Source organism: Tauraco erythrolophus, chromosome 21 (assembly GCF_009769465.1).
Source record: "Tauraco erythrolophus isolate bTauEry1 chromosome 21, bTauEry1.pri, whole genome shotgun sequence".
Taxonomy (NCBI): domain Eukaryota; kingdom Metazoa; phylum Chordata; class Aves; order Musophagiformes; family Musophagidae; genus Tauraco; species Tauraco erythrolophus.
Window position 1 is genome coordinate 3,729,300 of NC_141485.1, and position 21,300 is coordinate 3,750,599.

Sequence of the window (21,300 nt, forward strand, 5' to 3'; positions counted from 1 at the left end):
ACTCTCACCCCAAGTTAAAGAAATTATTTGGAAATTATCCCCTCAAACTGTAGAGGTAAATATTTTAAATAGAGGTCATTGCTCACAGGTTTTATCTTCAGCTGTATTTCAAATTCTGATCACTAGAAAATTAAAGTTTTAATTAGAAAGTAAAAGCAAGTCTGAAATAGGAATGAAAAGCCCCCTCTTACCAATAGCTCTGGAGACTGACAGGCTCCCATTCACCCTCCAGGCTCCAAACCAGACCACACAGCCACCCAGTGCCTCAATGCGCTTCTTCTCGTCCTGCACAGCAAGGCGACACGAGAGCAGTTTGGGCAGAGCGCTCAGAGCGGCCCCCGCACGCCCAGCGCGTCAGTAAATATCTGGTGTTTTCACCAACACGGCCCCGTGGAGGCTGCAGGCCCCGCCAGATCGGAGCAAAGGATTTGCACACAAATCCGAGCCAACTTTCAAACAAACCAGGGTAAACTGGAACACGTGCTGCCGCTCCCAGAGACATTGGGAAGGCAACACTGAGCGTCCCAGCATCCACAGAAGGCTGCCAGCTGCCAGCTTCAATGGTAAACAGTGCCCGGGTGCGTTACCGGGCCACTCTCACCTCTCGATCTGGTTTGTGGGGTTTCATCAATTCCACAGCTTGGCCTTTCCTCACGAGCATAACCTGGGAGTCCCCAAGCCAAGCCACGTGCAGCATATTTCCTCGAATGAAAGTCACCACCCCGGTGGTTCCACAACGCAGACTCTGGAAAGGATGAAAAAAAACACCCCCAGTTTTAAATAAGCAAACAAGAACCATTTCGAAGCGTTTTCCTGCTTAACTCGGACAGAACATGCTGATATTCCAACAGGCAGCCTGTTCCCGGGGCGAAGGGGCAGTGCTTTCCTTACTGCTACGTCTGTTCAGTGACTGTCCCTCAGAGCCAGCCCGGCTGAAGGCTGGGGATGGATTTTGCCCTGTGACTCCCCTTGCACTGGAATCACGTTTCCGAAGCCGGGCTCTGCTGGCCAGCGGCTGTGCCACTGGTTCAGTCGGCATCCCGTGCCTGTTTCCTATCTTGATAGAAACGCCTGCATGTTAACGAACTTGGAGGGAGGTCTACTTGTAAGCATCCTGAGCTCCCTGCACTTAACTCAGCCCTTGCCTAAGTTTAGGAGGCCTCGGAGTCAGTTATCCATTTATTCCTGCTTTCTGGAGCCAAGAAAAACATATGTTGTAGAGATGAGGGGGAAAAACACCCCAAGGACTAAAGCTACTTAGCATGGGAACGTAAGAAGAGCAGCAGCATCCTTCTAGATGAACTGGATGTTGTGAGAAGTGGAGGCTGACATCTGTATGGAGCACCAAGAAGCCCACCAGCGGGCGCTGGCACTGTGGACTGTGCGTGGACAGCTCTGTGCTGACCCGCGCCTGTGCCCAGCACAGCACTCGGAGCACCCCTGCTGACAATACGGAATTTATGGATTCATCCTTTCAGAGTCAAGCCCGAGGAACTCAATCACCTCTCTGGCTGCCTTCTGGACAAAGCGCTCGTCGGTCACCCGGAAAGCTCGGCACAGTGCCTCTGCCGGGTCGTGCTGAAACATCTCCTGATGGACCATGTTCACATGGAGATGGATGGAGGCATAAATGGCAGCATCCACTCCCCCATGCCCATCAAACACTGCAAAATAAGCTTGCTCTTCTTGGTCCTGTCAATGGAAACACATTGAGAAAACAACTCAGGAGAAAGCAACACAAACAGCTAATTGGTTTATCTTCAAACTTTTCAATTTGAGGTTTGCGTAGTCCTCATTAAACTGCGTTTAGAGACAGAATCTGCACTGGAAAAGCAATGGGAAATTTCCACCTTATTGCTGATGAATTCCACCTGCAACCTGCCAGAGATGTCCTGCAAGAATCACCCACGTAGCTCTCAGTGCTCCTTATGTCCCGTTTGTTACAATTCAGTCACTCAACTCAAATAGAAAGTGCCATTCTCATCAAATTGTGCAGGAGATTTTGTGGCTGCAAAAACCACAGAGGGAGAGGAACATCCAGTACAGTTTGCATGAAGTCTACATCAAGACTGGAATCCACCAGGGATAAAATGCCAGTATAGTTAAAATGTGAAGCCAACCAACCTCTGCTTTCTTTTTTCTTCTTTTTTTAAATTTTTTTTTCCAAATCCAATCCATATCACCTTAGATGCCTGGTTTTTAAAAAAACCTGTCCGTACTGTCTCATCAGATAATTGTGATTACATTCACGAATCAAATACAGCAAAATCACTCATCGAGTCAGTCTTCTCAGCTTCCCCTTATCTGTTCCAACAGGGAAACAATGCTGTACCACGAGACGCCAGCTCCTGTGCCCGTTCACACATACAACACACCAACCCACTGTCGGTGCCAATTCAACCTTGACAGCCATCTCAATGCCTGGAATATTTGTACATTGTCATTTTTAAGTAATGGGCTCCAACGCAAATTGGAGTAAGACAGCTGACAATTGACAGGGAAAGGAAACATCTGCCTCTGTTTGCATTTATATCATTTAAAGGCAAGAACGTGGATGGGGCAGAAGATGATTATTAGAGTGACAGAATGTAATAAAGACTCAATTATGCAGCAATCTGATCCTAAAGGTAAAATTCCTGCCACTTTCTTCTATTTGCCATTCTTCAGTGTCCAGTTTTATACCTGAAGGAAGAGCAAGCATGAGTGTTTTGACTGATGGCCACACAAAGAAATTAATGGAGGGAAGTCTGGCCCCAGTTCCACCAAACTACTCATGTTGCTGGATTCCTGTGTGAACTGCACCACATTCTCCTGCAAGTTTTGTGTTTTGTTTTTTAACTTTCCTTATTTTTGCTTTTGACTTCTTCCTCCCAAGAGAAGCAGTGCAGACCCACCCCTGTAGACAACTGGCACAACTGCTGAACTGTAAGCTGAACCACTTCCTCATTTCCACTGGCAATCCTCTTCTACACCTGGGCATCTTCAGCCAAAGAGAGGCTCCCACCTTGACTTAGCACACGGGATTGCAACGCCTCAGTTGCCTCCCACAAAAGCAGGGCTGCTTTTGGCACGATGGCAGGTCGGCCCTTCAGCCACTGCATGAGTGGCTACATCAGGACGGGCCAGATACAAACTTTGTTTAGTTAGACGATATTTCACCAGAAGTCTGAGAAAATTGCTCTTTTATTCTACATACCCTACGTAGAAACCACACGTCATACTGCCGCTAAGGTCACAGAATATCAACTGAACTCACTTAAGACCAGGTTTGCCTCCTGACTGTCAGCTCCTCCTCAGGTCCCTCTCAGGTGTCACTTGCATTTTCACAGAAGACGACTGCCTAGTTCCCCCAAGAATGGAAACTGTGTTTAGCATATTTGTCTTCCACATGATCTCTTTTTACCTCCAGGTTGAAGAGCATGTTGAAGTCTGGGATGCAGACGTGCTTGTCTTCCATCTTCCTGCGCATATTCTTGATGGCATGGATGGATGTCTCGTAGTAGCGGTGGGGCTTCGGCTGGAGTGGAAAGTCTTTCACCCAGTTGCTACAGATCTCGTGCAGTTTGCTGAAAACTAGGCGGGCGAGCTTCACGGTCTCAATCTCTGGGGAAAGCAAAAACCACAAATGAGAGGCTGAGAGTGTTATTAAGTGAAAATTTTTCTCCTGCATACATTACAAAGATGAAACAAAACCATTTTAGCCAAGCAGTTGGAATGGATGTCAGCAGGGAAATTCTGGGCTCTGATGCATAAAAAGAGGAAGCCAAACTCACCATCATCAGCATTCATCAGTAAGCAGCTCATTGTTTGTTTGTCTTTTTAACTTAAACATTTCCCGTGCCTTTGGGGAACTCATTTGCAGCATCAGGAAAAATGAAAAGCGAGAACGTTCCCCTCCGCGTTTGATCCCCCGTGTGGCTCTGCACAGGGTGGTGCCAGCTGTGCCACAGCAGCTCCAAGAGGGACTTCATCATGGCATACAGCACGGACAACAGAAACCACAATCTGTTACAATGACATACTGGTTTCAGACCAAACGATCTGTTCCAAACCACACCTCACTGCAGAATTGAGGCAACGCTGTGGCAAATAACCTACAGAAATTATTGGTGTTACTTTGATGTTTTGGTGGAGTACGCGTTCAGTAGTGTGCACATTCAGGTCCCACCTTAGTTTCATAACATGATTTCCAGATTCCTGAGTGGTGGATGTGCTAAAGAAATCTGCATGAGCAAATAAGAAAACCATAAAGGTCTTAAATTTAAGAAAATGCTGAGCTGTCACTCCTGAGAAATAGTCATTTTAAAATTTGAAAACTCGAGCATTTGACAATTGTTCTGAAATTCAGGGGAGGAAAACAGGAAGTAAGAATCTCTGTGTTCAGGATCATCCATCAGAACCAGAGATCTTCAAAGCAAAAGAGCAGCAAGCCATCAGTGTCAGTCATTCCTGGAGGAGGAATGGCTCGAATACAGGGAGCAGAGGGGAGGGTCACAGCATCTCTCAGTTCACAGAAATTCCATAAGGAACCTAAAAGCAGCATTCACTAATTCCTGACAAGATGTGGGCTGCAGCAGTCAGGGGGCCCAGATCCTTAGGAGCAAGAGATATTCTCAGCTCTGCTGATTATGGGTTGGTTCAAGCCTGATCTGCAAAAGCAGCCATTAAGCTGGAAACAAGCTATAAATATAATCAAAAGAAGGAGCTTCTTGTTCACACAGCTTTAAAAACAAGTGGTGGAAATCAAAGGATTGGGTCATCCCACCACTGCCATAGCAATGGGTACCAATTCCCCCACATCACTTATACCGCTCTCACTGGTGCCACCACAAATCTCTTTGTTGGGTAATATATTTAAAGAGGGAACACCTGCAGCCTGACATGTCCAAATTATATTTTCCAGAAGTGAACCCCACAGACTTGGTCTTCCATTTTTTTCCAGTGGGCATGTTTGAAGGGAAATGGTGGACATTTCAGTGTCACTTGGTGGGACACTCAGAGCATGGCGTAGTGTCAGCATCAGTAATTGCTCGTCAGGTTAAAACAGGAGAAAGGTCCACAACAGTCAAACCACCCCCTCCCAGCTGTAAATTACTCATCAATTGTTAATGTTGCAGCGCTGAGCCAGAGCTGACTCAGCTGTCATTGTGGTTGTGTCACGGAGAATTTCATTTCCCTCCTGCTGCTCCAAAATCCCCAGCGTTGGAAGTAGCGCTTAATTGTACCACAGCTAGTGGGAACTCCAACTCAGGCGTTGTTGTTCCCAAGATGACTGACTTCTTTTAGGGCAAAATCAGGGTAAAGAATCCAGTCACCAGATTCTGCTTTTTAGCACCTAAATTTTAAGACTTTTCTTGAAAATGCGGACAGGGGTCAGTAGACAGGTTTGTAGACACATTATCACGCTAATGACCAAGGTTTTCCTTAATCTAAGAACTCCAGTTTCTGACTAGTCAATGACCTCTTTGTGTCTTGGCTATAGCAATCCCATCTCCTAGTACGTGGAAAGACTGAGTAACGGGACTTTGCGATTTGCTTTGTCAAGTCGGCTGGATATTTTCGGTACCTCCACCATGTAACGTGGTCCTGCTGTCCAGCCTCCTTTGGTGGTTCCTTAAGAACACCGAACCCCCATGCAAATATCTTAATGAAAAAAACCCTAAACATTCTTAACCCCAGCCTTTCAAAAAAGAAATCAAACGTCTTTCCATTCTCATGGAAGCTCTCCCACTCCTCTCCATTTCAACTGGAAGAGAAGAATCAGTCATGGCCTGTGGCTCTCAGATTCTATTCTTGATATCCGAAGATACATGGTCACTCTGAATACATCAGGCCCATATTCTTGCATTCCTACATTCGTGGGCTCAAAACAGTTTTTCTTCTTTTAAGATTAGCATTTTTCTTCCATGAAGTTTCTCATTTCCTTTCCATCAGCGCACCAATAACTGCTTTTCCCAGTCCTAAGCATGCAATATGATTTGTCACGTTGCCCTACTCAGACTGAAATGTGTCACTAAGGAAATTTGGAATAATTTTTTTCCTTCTAGCAAATTCAAACTTGAGGCAAATCAGGTAAAAGTCTCCTTGTATTATACAGAGTAAAAATCTTTCTGGGCTCATAAGAAAAACCGACACAGAATTGGCTATCAAAACCAGACAGCTAAATGCAGCTGGGTTTCACATTCCGCAGCAGTGCAAACATCATCAGGATAAAGAGTGAACTCTGAGCATAAAATTCAAGATGTAGAAATCCCATTTTTGTCACCTGCTACAGTTCCCTTTGTTTCCTTTCCAAGAACGAAAGTCTCCCTATGCAGTACCAGTTTGGGCACTCATCAGTCACAGCTCTCTTCTAAGTAACTAGCCCAGGCTTCTGGATGGCTTCCTACCAAGAAGGTTGGCTAGAACAGAGCTGGTGGCCTTTTGCAATGAAACCTCCTTCAGTCCTGCATGAATCCCCCTAGTGTTGTTACGGTTTTCTCAGCCAAACCTTGCATCACTTGAGCCAATGCTCCATTTCAAAAATTATCATTTATGGTATATTATTTGAAATTGCAGTATTCAAAAGAAACCATTGCTTTACCACGGTCCACAAGATGTTCTCTCTCTTCCTCTCCCTCTTTATCTTCATATTTTAAACGCTTTACATCGCATCTGTAAAGGTGTATTTTATTTCCAAGTACCTTCATTATGACAATTCACCTCAACATACTGCATCTGGAGTCATATTTTTAGTGCCTGCTATAGCCCGAACACGTGTCAATCTACGTTTGCACTGGTGGTTTACAGATTTAGATATATTTAAATGGTTTTGTGTTGTGGGGTTTTTTTCTTTTTCTTTTTTTGGTTGAATTCTTTAGATATTCTGTGTGGAGGCTTAGTCAACATTTCCTTGGAGACTGTCAAATATTTATGCAAGTCTCAGGGATCTCAATTTGAAATTAATGAAGGTTGCTCAGCCAGAACAATGACAAATCTATTCCATTTACCTGCTCAGCAGGAGGAGGCAGCAATACCTTCAAAAAGGGAGCCCATAGCATGTTTTTCTTCTTTTCAGGTTTCCAAAAGCCTCTGAGAAATACACCAGAATCTTCCTTTTTGAAGAGACAGATTTGTATTTCCTACTTATCCCCAAAATAATTTACTTATTTTTTTTAATCAAAAAAAGGAGAGAATGGACAAAGTGGTTTGGTGACTGTATTTTCAAGATCAAATGACAAAATTCTGAATAGATGTGAGAAACATTTTTCTTCATTGTAATGAACACCCCAGAAAGTTTTTCAAGGCTATTTAGGTCAGCAGAATCTTGAAACTATTTAGGAAGCATGGCTTTGATCTGGATGCTGCAAAAATCTTGTTAGCAAACACAGATAAATGGAGAAAAGGAAATTTTTCTTTTAAGCATGAAATATCTTTATACCATCCTTTGTTAAACCAAAAAAAATATTAAAAGCCAAGGTAAAACTATACTGACTGAAATAATTCAGAATTAAATTCTCCCTTCCAACATATATTTGACTTTGCTCTAAGGATAAAGGAGGACAACTGGCACTTGCCAGCAAGCAGCAGGACCACATAGTCTACAGTGCTTATAAAAAAATTCAGGGCCACGAGATACATATGAAGATGCACTTAAAAGAAAGGAGTGATTCCCACCTGGTCTTAGGGAGAAAAAATTGATAAAAGACGCAACTACAACCAGAGAAAGGCATTTAAAAATGGAGAAAGAATTCAACAGTAAAAGTTGAAACTAGACAAGACTCAAAGATGAGAAAGCTTTGATGAAGAAATTAGCCATTAGCTCTATCAGGAGTAATGGAGAATTCTCCATTAATTTTTACATCAATATCTGATATTCCTTTACAAGAAACCTATTCCAACCTCGTTTAGCTGCTGGTAGAACGAATTAATTAAATTCGTAGATAATCTAGTACCATTCAAGTGGTCAGACTGATCTGATGGATCGCTGAAGTCAATGTTGACTTTAAAAATCTACGCATTATCTGCAGAGTGTTCCAGTATACACTGCAAATGAAAGATGCAGGTCCACACCATGTAAAATTGTACATCATCACACGCAGATGTACTTACGTATGATCCCATCTGCGTTGTCCACGTGCTTTGGTAAGTAATGTGCCGAAAGATCACTCTGAAGGACTTCATCTGAAGTTGCTCTAGCTAAAGCAGCAGCCAAAAATGAAGGGCAATTACTGGAAAAGAAAAAACAAAACAAAACAAAACACAAAAAGAAACCCTCAAAAAGATATTTTCATTGGATATAGCAAGGTAACTTCCAGTCAGGGAAATACATAACAATACATTTCTGTAAACAAACAGAAATTTGAACCCAGATTTGTAAAACTTCCGATTCTTCTTTGCTGGACAGCACCACAGCCCTGCAGCAAGACCTCAAACTCACCATATGGATTTCGGCAACCCTGTTTCACTCATGTTCCCTGTCTCTTAAGCTTTAATGTTCCATTTCGTAACCTCTAGTTAAATGCTTTTCAAATCTCGACTTGAACCCCCCTGCAGTCTGTCATGCAGCCCTTGCTTAGCGCAGATTTTCTACATGTGTGTGACACACTTTTACCTTAAGCCCATTCTGTCCAGTTTCTCCTAAGAACTGGAGTCAGGATTCCAAAGGGCAAGAGAAGTCCTCAATTTTCGAAGTGTCCAGAACCTCACCAAGGGACACTGAAGGTTTAGGCAAAGCCAAAGGAGGTATGAAGTTGACGTGCATAGGGTTAAAAAGCTCCCTTATGAATGATCTCTATCAAAAGTAAAGTGGCTTTAACTCACTGTAGCTTAATTAAGCCCGTTATTTCCCAATGTTAATTAATGTATAGCAAACCAAGGCCACTTTAATGTATGTTCTCTCATTCAAGCAGAGTTTAATACCTCTTAATTTATGCATAACTTTGTATTTCCCATTGGTCTGCCCTGACTTTTCCAGGTGTCTCTTGCTGACACAGTCTGAAACTTCCAGATTCCATAGGTATCACCAGAGGTAACAATGTCCTGCATAAGGTGTCTGCACTGCAGGACTGGGCAGAGCCATGCGAGCTCATTTTGGTCTCGGAAACCGTCCATCGACAACAGCAGAATCCAGCCTCGGCCAGTCCAGGGAACAGGCAACAGGCACACATTCGTCCTTAACCTATTTCCTCTGCCTAGGCCCAGTGCTCTTAGCACGGCTGTAGATGGGGCGTTAGCCTAGAAGCATCAGTCCAACCAGATCCAGAGCAGTAAGAACTTCTACACACGAAACCAGACTCATCAGACGTGGTTCTGGAGCCCGAGAAGCACATGGCGACCCTCACTTGTGCTCACATTTGGTTCACTGCCCAGGAAGGCCAACGGCCATCCTAAACTGGCCCATGTGCCATAGCTTCAGCAGTGAAATCTGGACTCCAGACAGAAAAAAAAAAAAATCTGATTTGCTACACCGGGTTTTTTTTTTTTTGAAAAGCCATTTTACCATAAAGTTTTCCAGATTCTTGATGCAAACAGTAAGATTATGTAACAGATTTAGAAAACATACACAAAATAAGTCTTCCGACCCTCATTATTTACTATTCAACATATCTATAAATTATTTAAATACCAGATTAGCAATAAATAGCTCTGTCCAAGTGCTACGTCGTTGTGAGCCAAGCTCCGACCCTCGCAGTTACGCAGGAAGCCACTCGTACCGTGTTACTGCACCCTCAGTAAGAGCATTCCCTGGAATTAGCAGCCGGGCATTCCGCTCACGCAGCGCCTCCAAGCCTCAGCAACGTGCGCGCTAATGAAGCGCGACGGCTGGAGGAAATCAGCTGGCTTAGGGCTGGCTCTTCCCAGCACAACACGGGAACTCTGATCCTATTTACATACGGCACTGCCCGGTGGTTGAGAGTAATCAGCAAGAGGAAAACACACCGGGATCTCCTTGACTTCTGGTGCGCGTAGAAGCTGGTTTTCCATCTCTGCCCGCCTTCATTTAGCTCACAAAGAGCAGGTTTTTCATTTCTATTATTAGCTCCAATACTCCGGAGTGGTGATACTGGTTACTGTTCGTATTACACGCCATTTCCATGTTACGACAAAAGCGAGAGATTGCGATGCCGGGGATAGAATAATTCTGCCGGCAGTTGGCAACACTGCGAGGACAGCATTCCGAAAAAACGCAGAGGAAGATTAAGGTTCAGCCTAACGAACGACAGCAGAAGAATCCACACCGAAAGCGTTTCCAAACACAAGTCAGCTTCGGGCACAAACGTAACAGGCACCTGCAGGAATGTGAGCTTGTTTCCCAGTCCGAGGCTTACCCTCACCAGCTCCGTGCTGAAACTTTTTAGGAAAACCAAACTCGGTTTGTGTCATTTATAACCAGTCCTGCAGGAATGTCCACTGGTGGGCAAAGAGGGAACCTGGTTCAGAACTGGGGCAACAACAGTTGCTAAAATAGAGACTCAGCAGAGAAAAAACACGCCCCGACACAGGGAACCTCTGCTCTGCTTGGGCTTGGAGGGTGGGAAGGCCACGTCTATGCCGACCCAGAGTCATGAACATTCATATCTGAAATTTTAGATATTATTTTAACCATCATGACAGATTACAAAGCTGAAAGGTACATTTACAGCATATGCAGCTGGTCAGAGGATTTTCCCAATCAGCTCCAAATGCTGTTTACATGTCCCTCCAGCCAATGCTTCCAGTTTTACACAGGAGCTCTTCATCCAGCCAAGGAGTGCATTTCCATTACAATACTAAACCTACACAAAAAGCTGCTAAAGATGTTATTAGATAAATTAGAGGATTTTAAGTACATCCTTCCTGATTCTCTGGCAGCGTGGGTGTGTTTAGAACACCCACAGTTGCATTGCAGCAATCCCGGAATAACTCTGCTAAGGTAATAAATCCAGACTAAAAGTGAACCGTTTCCATCAATTAAGTTTGAGAAAAACAGTCTGAAGTGGTCTTAACTCAGCCCACGTATTATTACGTTCCCAGCTTAACACACTACTCTGCTCCTTCCTGATAGCATTAAAGTGGTGAAGACTTTCCAAACATTTTCTCTGAGCTATTCCTCTGTGCTCTAAATCTGACATAAGGTCTCCTACTGAAAAAAGAGATGGCAAATTTAAAATTCTTATTGCATGAAAGTTCACCGTTAGGGTTTGAATGACTTATCAATTTTGATGGAAAAGGTAGAGAAAATAAATCAGCTGAAGGCTTTCCTTCTATGTCTGGCCACTCTGTGTCCTAATAATAACAGCTGCCTGCCAAAGAATTAATTGCCCTTGACATTGGCTCATCACAAAGCTTCTTATGTAGCCGTTACAGGACTATGCCACGTAACCAGGGAAGTGACCAGATGCAGACAGATGACTTCCTCTTCCTGATTAGCACAACTCAAAATTTACTTCTCTTACTTGGCTCCTGAGAGGACTTTAGTTGAATTACTTCTCCCCTTCAAGGAACAGCAGCCTGCACTGGAGGGTTTTTTTTATTTCTTTTAAAAGAGATTAGATGTTGAAGCCGAACTGCTGTCAGGACACTTCATTACTGTTACACTCAGACAAATGAAGAATCAGGTCTAGAGATGATCTTTAAGGTCCCTTCCAACCCAAACCATTCTATGATTCTATGATCTTTGTTTTTATCACAAAAGTGAACATTCAGGTGAGCACCTACAGCATCCCACAAAACAGCAAAGACTCACACTCGAGTGATCAGACTTTGCCCCACTGGTAGTCCTCACCTGTCCTCACGTCTTTGATGCAAAACAAGAAGCAGCAGACAGGGTCCATGGGGACATGGGAGGTGCATTGTGTCCCACTGCTGGTGAATTAAGGATTACCTGTTGGCTGCTGAAAATAAATTCTTCTGGCACATTCTAGATGCTCAAATGTTATTAGTCATTAAGTTATGGCAAACTGAAACTGGGAGGGCACGCTCTTGTTCAGCAGAGAGCTGAGAGCTAGAATGCCTATGTCTATTCATAGCCCTGCCACTAATTCGGCAGCTGACCTTGGACGAGTCACTTCACTCAGACCTTCGATTCCTCATCTATAAACAAGGGATGATAAGGTCATTTCATGGGGCAGAGGAGGAGGAGGAGGCTAGAGAAGGCTTAATTCACTGTTTGTAAAATACTCTGAGATTTCCAGGGAAGAGCACAACTGAAGGGAAAAATATTAAGATGATAGTGGGAGACATTTTCAATTTATACAAGATTTATGGAGCTTTCATACTTTTTTCTTGCTCCACATTCTCTGTTCTCATACACTGCCAGAAGGGGAATACATGGGCAAACAAGCTCTAGACAGGCAGGTTTAGTCTGATGCAGGCAGCTAACTCACAGTCACGAACAACCGCACGAAGTAAACACGTTTTTAGAAAAGTTGATGCATCTCAAAAGATGAAAACCATGAAAGACAGACAGACATCAAGTTCTTCAAACTCAGTAATGCTGGTGTTGCTGGAGCATTAGCACTACTGATGAGAAAATGATGCCACAGGCACATTGCTGCCCCGACCAAAATACACAACCGAGTGCCACCAGTGCTGAAAACGCTTAACGCTGCCACGGTCTGGTGTAACCCATGAGGCATCACTAACCCAAACAAAGCAGGAAAAACGGACCGAAACATACTGGTGCCTTTCAAAGGCCACGATGGTCAGTAAATCACAAAAGTGTTCCTATTACCTCAAGAATCCCGACACTACAGAACAGCAATTGTTTTAGTCAGAATGAAACGTGATTTAAATCAAAATGCTGCTGAATCTGCTGAAACACAAACAGTACAAAGCACCGTATGTAGTTTCAGCAGCAATTCAAGACCAAGAACAGGACCTGAAAAGAACCGAGTACAGCATGTTCCCATAAGGCCTATAATTTACTGTGTTAGTAAAAGACTTTGTAGGGATGACAAGCTAACTGCACCCTTTCCAAAGGACATTACACTAGGGATGCAGCTTGGTAAACACTCGTGTTAATGTGGCCTTTTGCAAGTTCTTGTTACAAAGCAAGTTTTGCAAGATTCAATTTAAGAAAAACCTCATTTGTCCCCAGCCTGTATTTACAAAACACTCCAAAGTCTCATGAGACTTCTTCCAGATGGAGCTTCTGACACAGCCTGGAAGCTCTTTGAAGAAGCCTTTAAAGTCTTTATTATTGAAAGGTCCCATGCTGTGAACTGCAGTAGCAATGAGCAGAGAAATTCTTTGGGAAGATCCTTTGGCTCTTTACCCAGCCCTCCCTGCAGCCACCTCCTGTTTCAGTGGCTGTGCAGAAAGCCAGGGCACCAGCTGAGGGGCTTCTGTTTGTCTCCGAACTCCTGTTAAGTCAGACAGGACTCAGAGAAGCACTGAGAGAGGAATATACTGTTAAGCAGTCCTTAGACCCCAAAATGATTACAGATTCAAGGCCAGCTTGGATGAGGCTTTGAGCAATCTGATCTAGTGGAGGGTGTCCCTGCCCATGGCAGGGGGGTTGGAATGAGATGATCTTTGAGGTCCTTTCCAACCCAAACCATTCCATGTATCTTCTAATTTTGCCAAGCGAATGCTATTTCCAGCTCCCGTCCCTGCAGGATCTCCTCTCCTTACTCACAAAGCATCGCGCTGCCCTGCACGCTCACCGCTCCGCTCTCACCTGTGCTGTTCTGCTGCTTCGCACAGCTGGTGAAAGTTTTGATGCTTATTTCAAGCCTGGTCACGGTGGACAAATGGAGTATGGTTTTTTCCCCTAACACACGGTGAAACCCTGCACTAGATTTTAGCTGCTGCAGTGAGTTACTAAAAAAAAAACCCAAACCAGCACACACACACACAAAATAAAACAAACAGAAAAAACAATGCACCTTTTAAAAGATTGCATAACCAAAGCTCCTTGAGAAGTCATTTGAGCTGGCAGTGTTGAGACAGTAAAGATGCTTGATAAATCTGTTTGAAGGAGCTGAAAATGTGCTACACGAGGAAGCTGCTATCTATAGGCTTCACAGAGACAGCTGCCTGGTCACATTCAAAATTTTTCTGTCCTTGTGATGACAGTTGTAAGCAACAGAAATATAATACACAACCCTTACAAAAATATACTCTTTCTGATGGCTTTACCATGCCCATATTCTATACAGACACTGAGGTGCTCTCTCTCTTTTACCAAATATTTAACCTTTTGCATTTTGCTCACTGCCGTATTCTGGAGAGAGTGATCGAGCTTTATAGATATTTTCCTGCAGTTAAGTCTATCTGAACTGGACATAAAAAACCAAAGCAAAACAAACCAAACCAAACCAGAGGTGCACTGCTCATCAGAGAACATCTTCAACAGCTGCATTAAGATGCGTTGACATACCAATCAGACTTTCAGTATTTATCTACAGTATTTATTTTGTAATAGCTGTACCTTACTTGTCAAAGCATTTACAGAGGCTATGACCTCAGAAATGTCCTAAAGACTCCACAGATAAATATAGTGAATGAGAATAAAATTACTGTCATAGGAACAATAGTTTTCCTTTCCAAGTTCATATTAGGCTTGGAGATTTTGCTGATGGTGAACAGTACAAGTTCTCAACTTATTTGCAATCATTGAAATAAAAATAGAACTTTCTCATAAAATAGAACAAAACCTTATCTGAAGCTTATATTTGACAGGTCTGACTAGGAGAGGTAAAAATACTTTATAGTCTCAATTTTAAAATAACCACCTTAAAAAAAAAAACACCGAAAGAATAACAATTTTAAAATACCTTTAGAAAGAACCTGTTACCTATCACTTGTTAACCACTACAAGTCAAAGACACTGGTTTTCACTTGTTCACAAACTAAGATAAACTACACTAATCTGAGATAAAAAACATTCCATTTTTTTTTCCTCATTTTTAATGCAATAGTAAGAGTCAATAAAATGCTCTCTCCAGTAGAAGATACGTGAAAGAGGTATGAAGGGAAACCTCCAGGAAATGAGGTTTGGTGATCAGACGGGAAACATTTGCAAAAAGAGATCATTAGAACACGTTGGCACTGGTCCCACAAAAGGGCTCAGATGCTCAGACCCTTGACTTTTAACATACTATCTTCAAGACATGAATTAGACTGAGATCTCGAATCCATACTCTGCTGCGTAGCAAGTCACTGCTCCCTTCCTCCGGAGGGGTGAGTGCACATGACAGGACATAAAACTGACAAAACGTAGGCAAGACAAAATCAAAAGGTCACCTTAGTCTCTCTGATGAGGTACCATGTCACCAAGGCCACTGTATATTTAAAAAATAAACGGTTGCTGACCACAAACCACTCATAAGCTTTTATGATGTAATGACTGTCACTAAAATACAATTGACACTGAAAGGGTGAACTATGGAGAACCCAAACTTCATAAAACAGCTTCCACAGAGCTATTCGGCCGAACAGATTGTCTGTGTATTATCTTTGAAACCTAATTCCATGATTTCTCGAACTCATTCGCACAATGTGGCAGTTCTGAGGTTACTTATATTTCAGTCTCTGTAGAGCTGACGCTACCTGCATTAAAGGCTGCTTTTAAAATGACAGAAGTTGTCTACTGTAACATGAACAACCCTTAAAAACTCAAGATGAATCTTCCAGGAGCTGAAAGCTGAATTACTGCAAGAAATTGAATTCCCAGAAGTGACTATATGATAGTTTTCTTCATTACATCAAAGAATGGAAGATACAAAGTTTGCTGTTGAAAATCATATTCCAGGACTACAGTCCTCCACAGCCATGTTGTAACCATCTGTTATTAAAGGAAAGGTAAACCAGACTTTGAAGGAATGCAGAGAAACCATTTTATTACTGAAATGGACCAGAGTCTACGAGCCCCAGTTACAATACTGAGATGTTGAGGATGCATCATCTAAATCAGAACCTTTTCTATCTGAGTAGCAGGATTCTGAGAGATTGGATAGTGTTTTATTAAATTTATTAGTTACTGCTATAAAACGCATTTTACAAAATTATAAAAAGATTATTATAAAATTTTAAAAATACTAGTAAGCCACGTATTTGATGGACATTTATTGTAGAGCCTGGATCTCTAGGGCTTGGCCATGTAAAAGCAAACACATAGCAAAAATAAATAAAAAAATCTGTATTTACCCTCTCATTAATTAATCAAAATAATTTATTGGAATTACCTATACATGAGACCATCAGGAATTTATACTGAGATAAAAGACCCTTCTGGATTTTGCTGCTGTTGTTTTATGGGGATTAGCTGGCACAGTTCCACGGAGCGTTCTCCGTTCCGACAGAAACGCGTTGGAGTGACATGCACACCTCGTCACCAGTCTTCTGGCTCCCATTCCAAAAACCAGTCACTGCCTGCTTAGCATCTCCGCGCCTGGAACGGTGACGAAGCCTACACGCATGCAAGATGCACGCTCACCTGAAGAAGCACATTTCTCAACTGGAAACCCAACGCCAACAACAGTTATCTCATAGTGAGCTCCTCTGCGAGGCCGAGGCCTGTTTAAAAGCTCTGCAGGACATTAAAAATGTCATTGATTTTTCTCTCTTGGGCTCTCAGTCAATTTGAAAGTCAGCATAATTCAATATCTTTCTACTAGTTCCATTAGCAAAGAAAGGAATCCATGCTTCAATCTATGCTGCCTTATTGGAAAAAGTAATTTAGTTTTACATCTGAAAGTGTGCCAGCATCAGCATAAAACCATAGACAGTACACATAAAATTTAATTTATAAATCCTGTATTTTATCAAGCCAGAATGAGATGCTGTCTAAAAATCAATGAGAGTGTCCAAACTTGCTCTGAAGATATTTACATGTATTCTTTTTATTTCAGGTGGTTTATGTTCTAGTCAGAGTTTTTGACGATTTTCCTCCTTACTATAAAATTTAATGACATACTATCTAGAAAAGTTCATGTTGCAGAAAATCTTGTTACAGCAGGCGTGCTTTGCCCCTGAAAGTTCAGGCATATCATTTACCTACCACCGACTCCTCTCCTATTTTTTCTTGCTGTTAACAGTAAACTTTCATTGATACTTCCCTCAACCTGAAGAGATATACCATATAAATTTGACGTGTCCAGAAATAAAATTTAAATAAGAATTGCCCAATGCAGAGCATCTATTTTATTTCAGATCAGATTGGCATGCCAAAGTCCTCTGATTACTAGTCAAAAAGGAAAAACGTATTGCTCTGTTATAGTTAATGACTTAATTTCAAACAAATGAAACGAAATGCTACACGGCAGCACACACCGCTCTCTTCATTTATATCTCTGCTGTATATCTTCATTAAGGCAAACAAATGTAAAATGACTTCTTCTAAAAAGGATGAAGACAATGAATCTGCAGTCCCCGTTCGAATGAGCAGCTTTTGGTAACACCACACAGAACAAGTCCCCACATAATTGTGCGTGTATCGTAATATTTGTCTTCATGTAAACGAGAAAAAATAAAAGCTGCAGGCCAGGATTTTCAAATGACATTTGATCACTTAACTTCTTTCAACCCATTGAACAAATATCAAATCTAAGGCAAAACACGCCCCAGAAGATTTACGACCACTGAGTCAGCAGAGAATGTTCTCTCGCTTCCTTCTCACTCCTGTGAAACGCACTTCATCATACAAATGGCTTGGGTGTTTATGCCAGATGTAAGATTAGATAATTAGTCATCTGAGTCCTGGATGTCAACTCTTTTGTGATACAAAATTTATTCCAAATGCACCATTTATAATCAGTTGACTTGCAAAAGCATTCTGGTGTTATACAGTAATACATCTTATGATGTACAGCCAAATATCTGCCACTTCGCAGTAACATATTTCGTTTCTGCTACAGCAATACCCTGCCTGATTTCAGCCCTTCCAGTGACTTAATTTGTTGTTTGCAAAATAGGGATAATGATGTTGACCTTTGGAAAGCAATTTCAACCCTAATGATGAACAGTACCAAGAAGAGCTAGACATTATTAATTAACCCTATACCATGGATGGAACAAGAGAACAGCAATTCACTTGCACTGATCACCAGAAAACACTGCTGCTTTTTCACCTGCTGTCTCTTGAGCGTGACATGCAAGAAATCAAATTAAAAGCAAACATGAAAAGACTGTGCAGTACCTTTAAAAATAATTTTACAGATAAAAATTTCCCACCGTCACTTGTCCGTTGCAAAATTGCAAAGAATATTGGCGGGTTTAGAGTTTTAGGTTTTTTATTTAAATGATAATCAAAATGTTTTAGCTATTCTGTTTCACATTAAAGTCCCCAATGCATTCTCTTCTACTGAGCCATATAGTTATTTCAGTCATTCTTAATAAATAACAGTTGCCAGTAGTAGTTAAGCCAACAGATCTGAATTATTTATAGTGTTGAGGAACAGAACGGCAGATAAAACGCATTAGGGCTTTCAGTTGTTCCTGCCTGAACGACACAATGGCAGCCTTTAGACGTCTTTCTACAGGCTGTAAAATAGTCTGCTTCCAATCCTGGTTTAAAAGATTTCCTAAAGAGACAACAGCCAAGTCTACTGCTATCCATCTTCAATAATCACCTTCATGAACAGCAGGTAAGAGAGAGTCTCCCAAAGACATTAGATTATTTTTAAAAAAAGGCACAGACTTAGATTTGATTGAACAAGTCACATTCAAACTGCTGTCTAGTATTATAACGAGAACTCATTTGTTTAGATGTTATTTAGCATGTGCTATACCTTCCAGTTAATGATCTAAAAGCACCTCACAGTGTCAAACTCAGTGCTTCTCTTCTCCTTTGCCAATAATCCCTCCTCCCTTCAGCTGGAAAAAAGCACAGATATTATCTTCATTTTACAATGGCAAATCCAACTTCACATTCAAGGGTGGAACGTGGAAATCCCAAGTCCTGTCTCTCCTCTACGCCTCTTTTTTATGAGACATCACGAAACACTGAACACACAAAAAACAAGAGGGACAGAAACTGGCAATACTTGACAAGAGGAGCGTGGCCAGCAGGTCGAGGGAGGTGATTCTCCCCCTCTACTCTGCCCTCGTGAGACCTCACTTGGAGTATTGCGTCCAGTTCTGGAGTCCCCAACATAAGAAGGACATGGACCAGTTGGAGAGGGTCCAGAGGAGGGCCACGAAGATGATAAGAGGGCTGGAGCACCTTTCCTATGAGGACAGGCTGAAAGAGTTGGGGCTGTTCAGCCTGGAGAAGAGGAGGCTCCGGGGTGACCTTATAGCGGTCTTCCAGTACCTCAAGGGGGCCTACAAGAAAGATGGGGAGAGGCTGTTCAGGAGGGCCAGTTGTGATAGGACAAGGGGTAATGGTTTTAAAATAGAGGGAGGTAGATTCAGGTTGGATATTAGGAAAAAATTTTTTACCATGAGAGTTGTAGAACACTGGAACAGGTTGCCCAGAGAGGTGGTGGATGCTCCATCCCTGGAGACGTTCAAGGCCAGGTTGGATGAGGCCCTGAGCAACCTGATCTAGTTGGAGATGTCCCTGTTCCTTGCAGGGGGGTTGGACTAGATGACCTTTGAAGGTCCCTTCCAGCCCTAACGATTCTATGATTCTATGACAAATTATGTTGAACACAATAGTTGAGTTTATGCTCTTTGTGGCTTTAAAGACACATTCAAATACCTGTCTTGATGGGATAACGTGCCTCTGTTGAGCTATGTCTGGGTAGAAATTTGAGGAAACATCTTGCTTTCCCACCTTGTACTGACATCACAGGGGAGTGCACCAGTGTGAAATTCACTCTACACAATCAATTCACGAGGAGAACCGTGCCCACAAATGACAAGGAGATATTTACGCTCAAATGCTGCAGAGAGATGAACTGGGGGAGTAGTTGTAGCAACATAAGCTTAAACCAAACAGTTTTCCTTTTATAGTTCACCTTCCGCTTTCTATATGGATCTATTTACAGCAAGAAATGCTGCAAATTGTAGCATCTCTAAGGAGTAAAAAGAAGAAAAAAAAAGAAAACATGGAAAGGTAAAAAACCAAACCAACCTCCTCCTACCAAATACTAAAGAAATAAGGGGGGAAATACCACTTTCGGGACATGACAGGTTATTAAGGCACCCGAAGGTGGCTCCATCACATGTTAAGACTGTAGGAATGAGCCGTAGTTCAAGCAGGCTCAAGTGGCACGGATCTCCGTGCTGCCCTGCTCCCCCTTCCTCGGCTTCATCTCCCCACTCTCCCAGCTCAGAGGCTGATTTAAAATCCGCACTCTTCTTTTACTGAGACAGTTGTACTGACGATGCCCCGTGTCACAGGGGTGACCATGATGAAGATGATGAATACGGCTTCATTCAGAAGATGAAGAACATGGCTTTTGCTTTGGGAAAGCAGGTCCTGAGCCTGTGCAACATACAGCCCGCCTGCAGTATGCAGCTATATATAGCTCTTTTTGCGCACAAAGGCTATATGAATTGATTCTGAGCAAGCTGAGGATTTCAAACAAGTCTGCAGTGCTGTAGCCTCTCTCCCATCCTGAAAGGTACAGTGAATTATTTAAAACTTGGAAGACATGTCCTAAAATTATTTCCAGCACCATTTAAAAACAAATCTGTGTACACATTCCAATCACTGTTACAAGGTCAACTGAAAATAAGAGCTGTCACCTTTTATAGCTCTGACTTTACAAAGTAAATCTGGCACGATTAAAGACATTGTTTCTCTACCACAGACTTCTCAATAAAACACAAATTCTACCTCCCTATTCACCAAAAATTGAGACTTTGTTTATGCAAAAGAATCAGTCTTTTCTTACAGTCATATTTGTTCTATTTTCTTTTGCATGAGCCACGTTGGATCGACACAATCAATTCACCCACCTCAGAGGCAGCAACGTTACCCCCAATCTAATGCAGCTCATGTGAGAACAACCCAACACCTCTTCTTTCTACCCCCCTCCAGGAAGACTGTCATCATTTCTTGTAAGTTTATTATTAAACCTGTGATCTCTTCAGAAGACAGACGAGCTCTAAATATAAGAAAGAATCTGTTACATAATACCACAAGAAAGTAGGCAGCACACAATAGCCTGTAGACAACACGAGACTGAGTAAAACAAGTGGAAAGGGGATAAAAATTTGTGTTATTGTCTTGCCTTTGCCCGGTAGCTGGACTTAGGTCCATCCTATGTATAGTTAAACATACAGCAGAACTTGGAATCATGTAATACACATGTAAAACTTAGCTTTTTATTTCTATGGAAAATGAACAAATGCAAACCATCAACATTATCTGGAAGTTAATTTGGGATCTGGCAAAAACTTACTCAGATCAGAAGACAACAAGGCCAGGTTGGATGAGGCTTT

General features: G+C 42.3%; 1 protein-coding gene across 1 annotated transcript in view; it reads right to left on the minus strand.

The window, feature by feature from the left end:
* Positions 1–21,300, minus strand: part of PPM1E (protein phosphatase, Mg2+/Mn2+ dependent 1E) — a 69,593-nt gene that overhangs the window by 5,171 nt on the left and 43,122 nt on the right. The window contains exons 2-6 of the mRNA XM_086624756.1: positions 8,092–8,210; positions 3,404–3,603; positions 1,504–1,692; positions 602–745; positions 192–285 (exon numbers count right to left, since the gene is read on the minus strand). Of these exons, the coding sequence (XP_086480882.1) occupies positions 192–285; positions 602–745; positions 1,504–1,692; positions 3,404–3,603; positions 8,092–8,210 (746 nt within the window). The remainder of the gene's footprint in view (positions 1–191; positions 286–601; positions 746–1,503; positions 1,693–3,403; positions 3,604–8,091; positions 8,211–21,300) is intronic.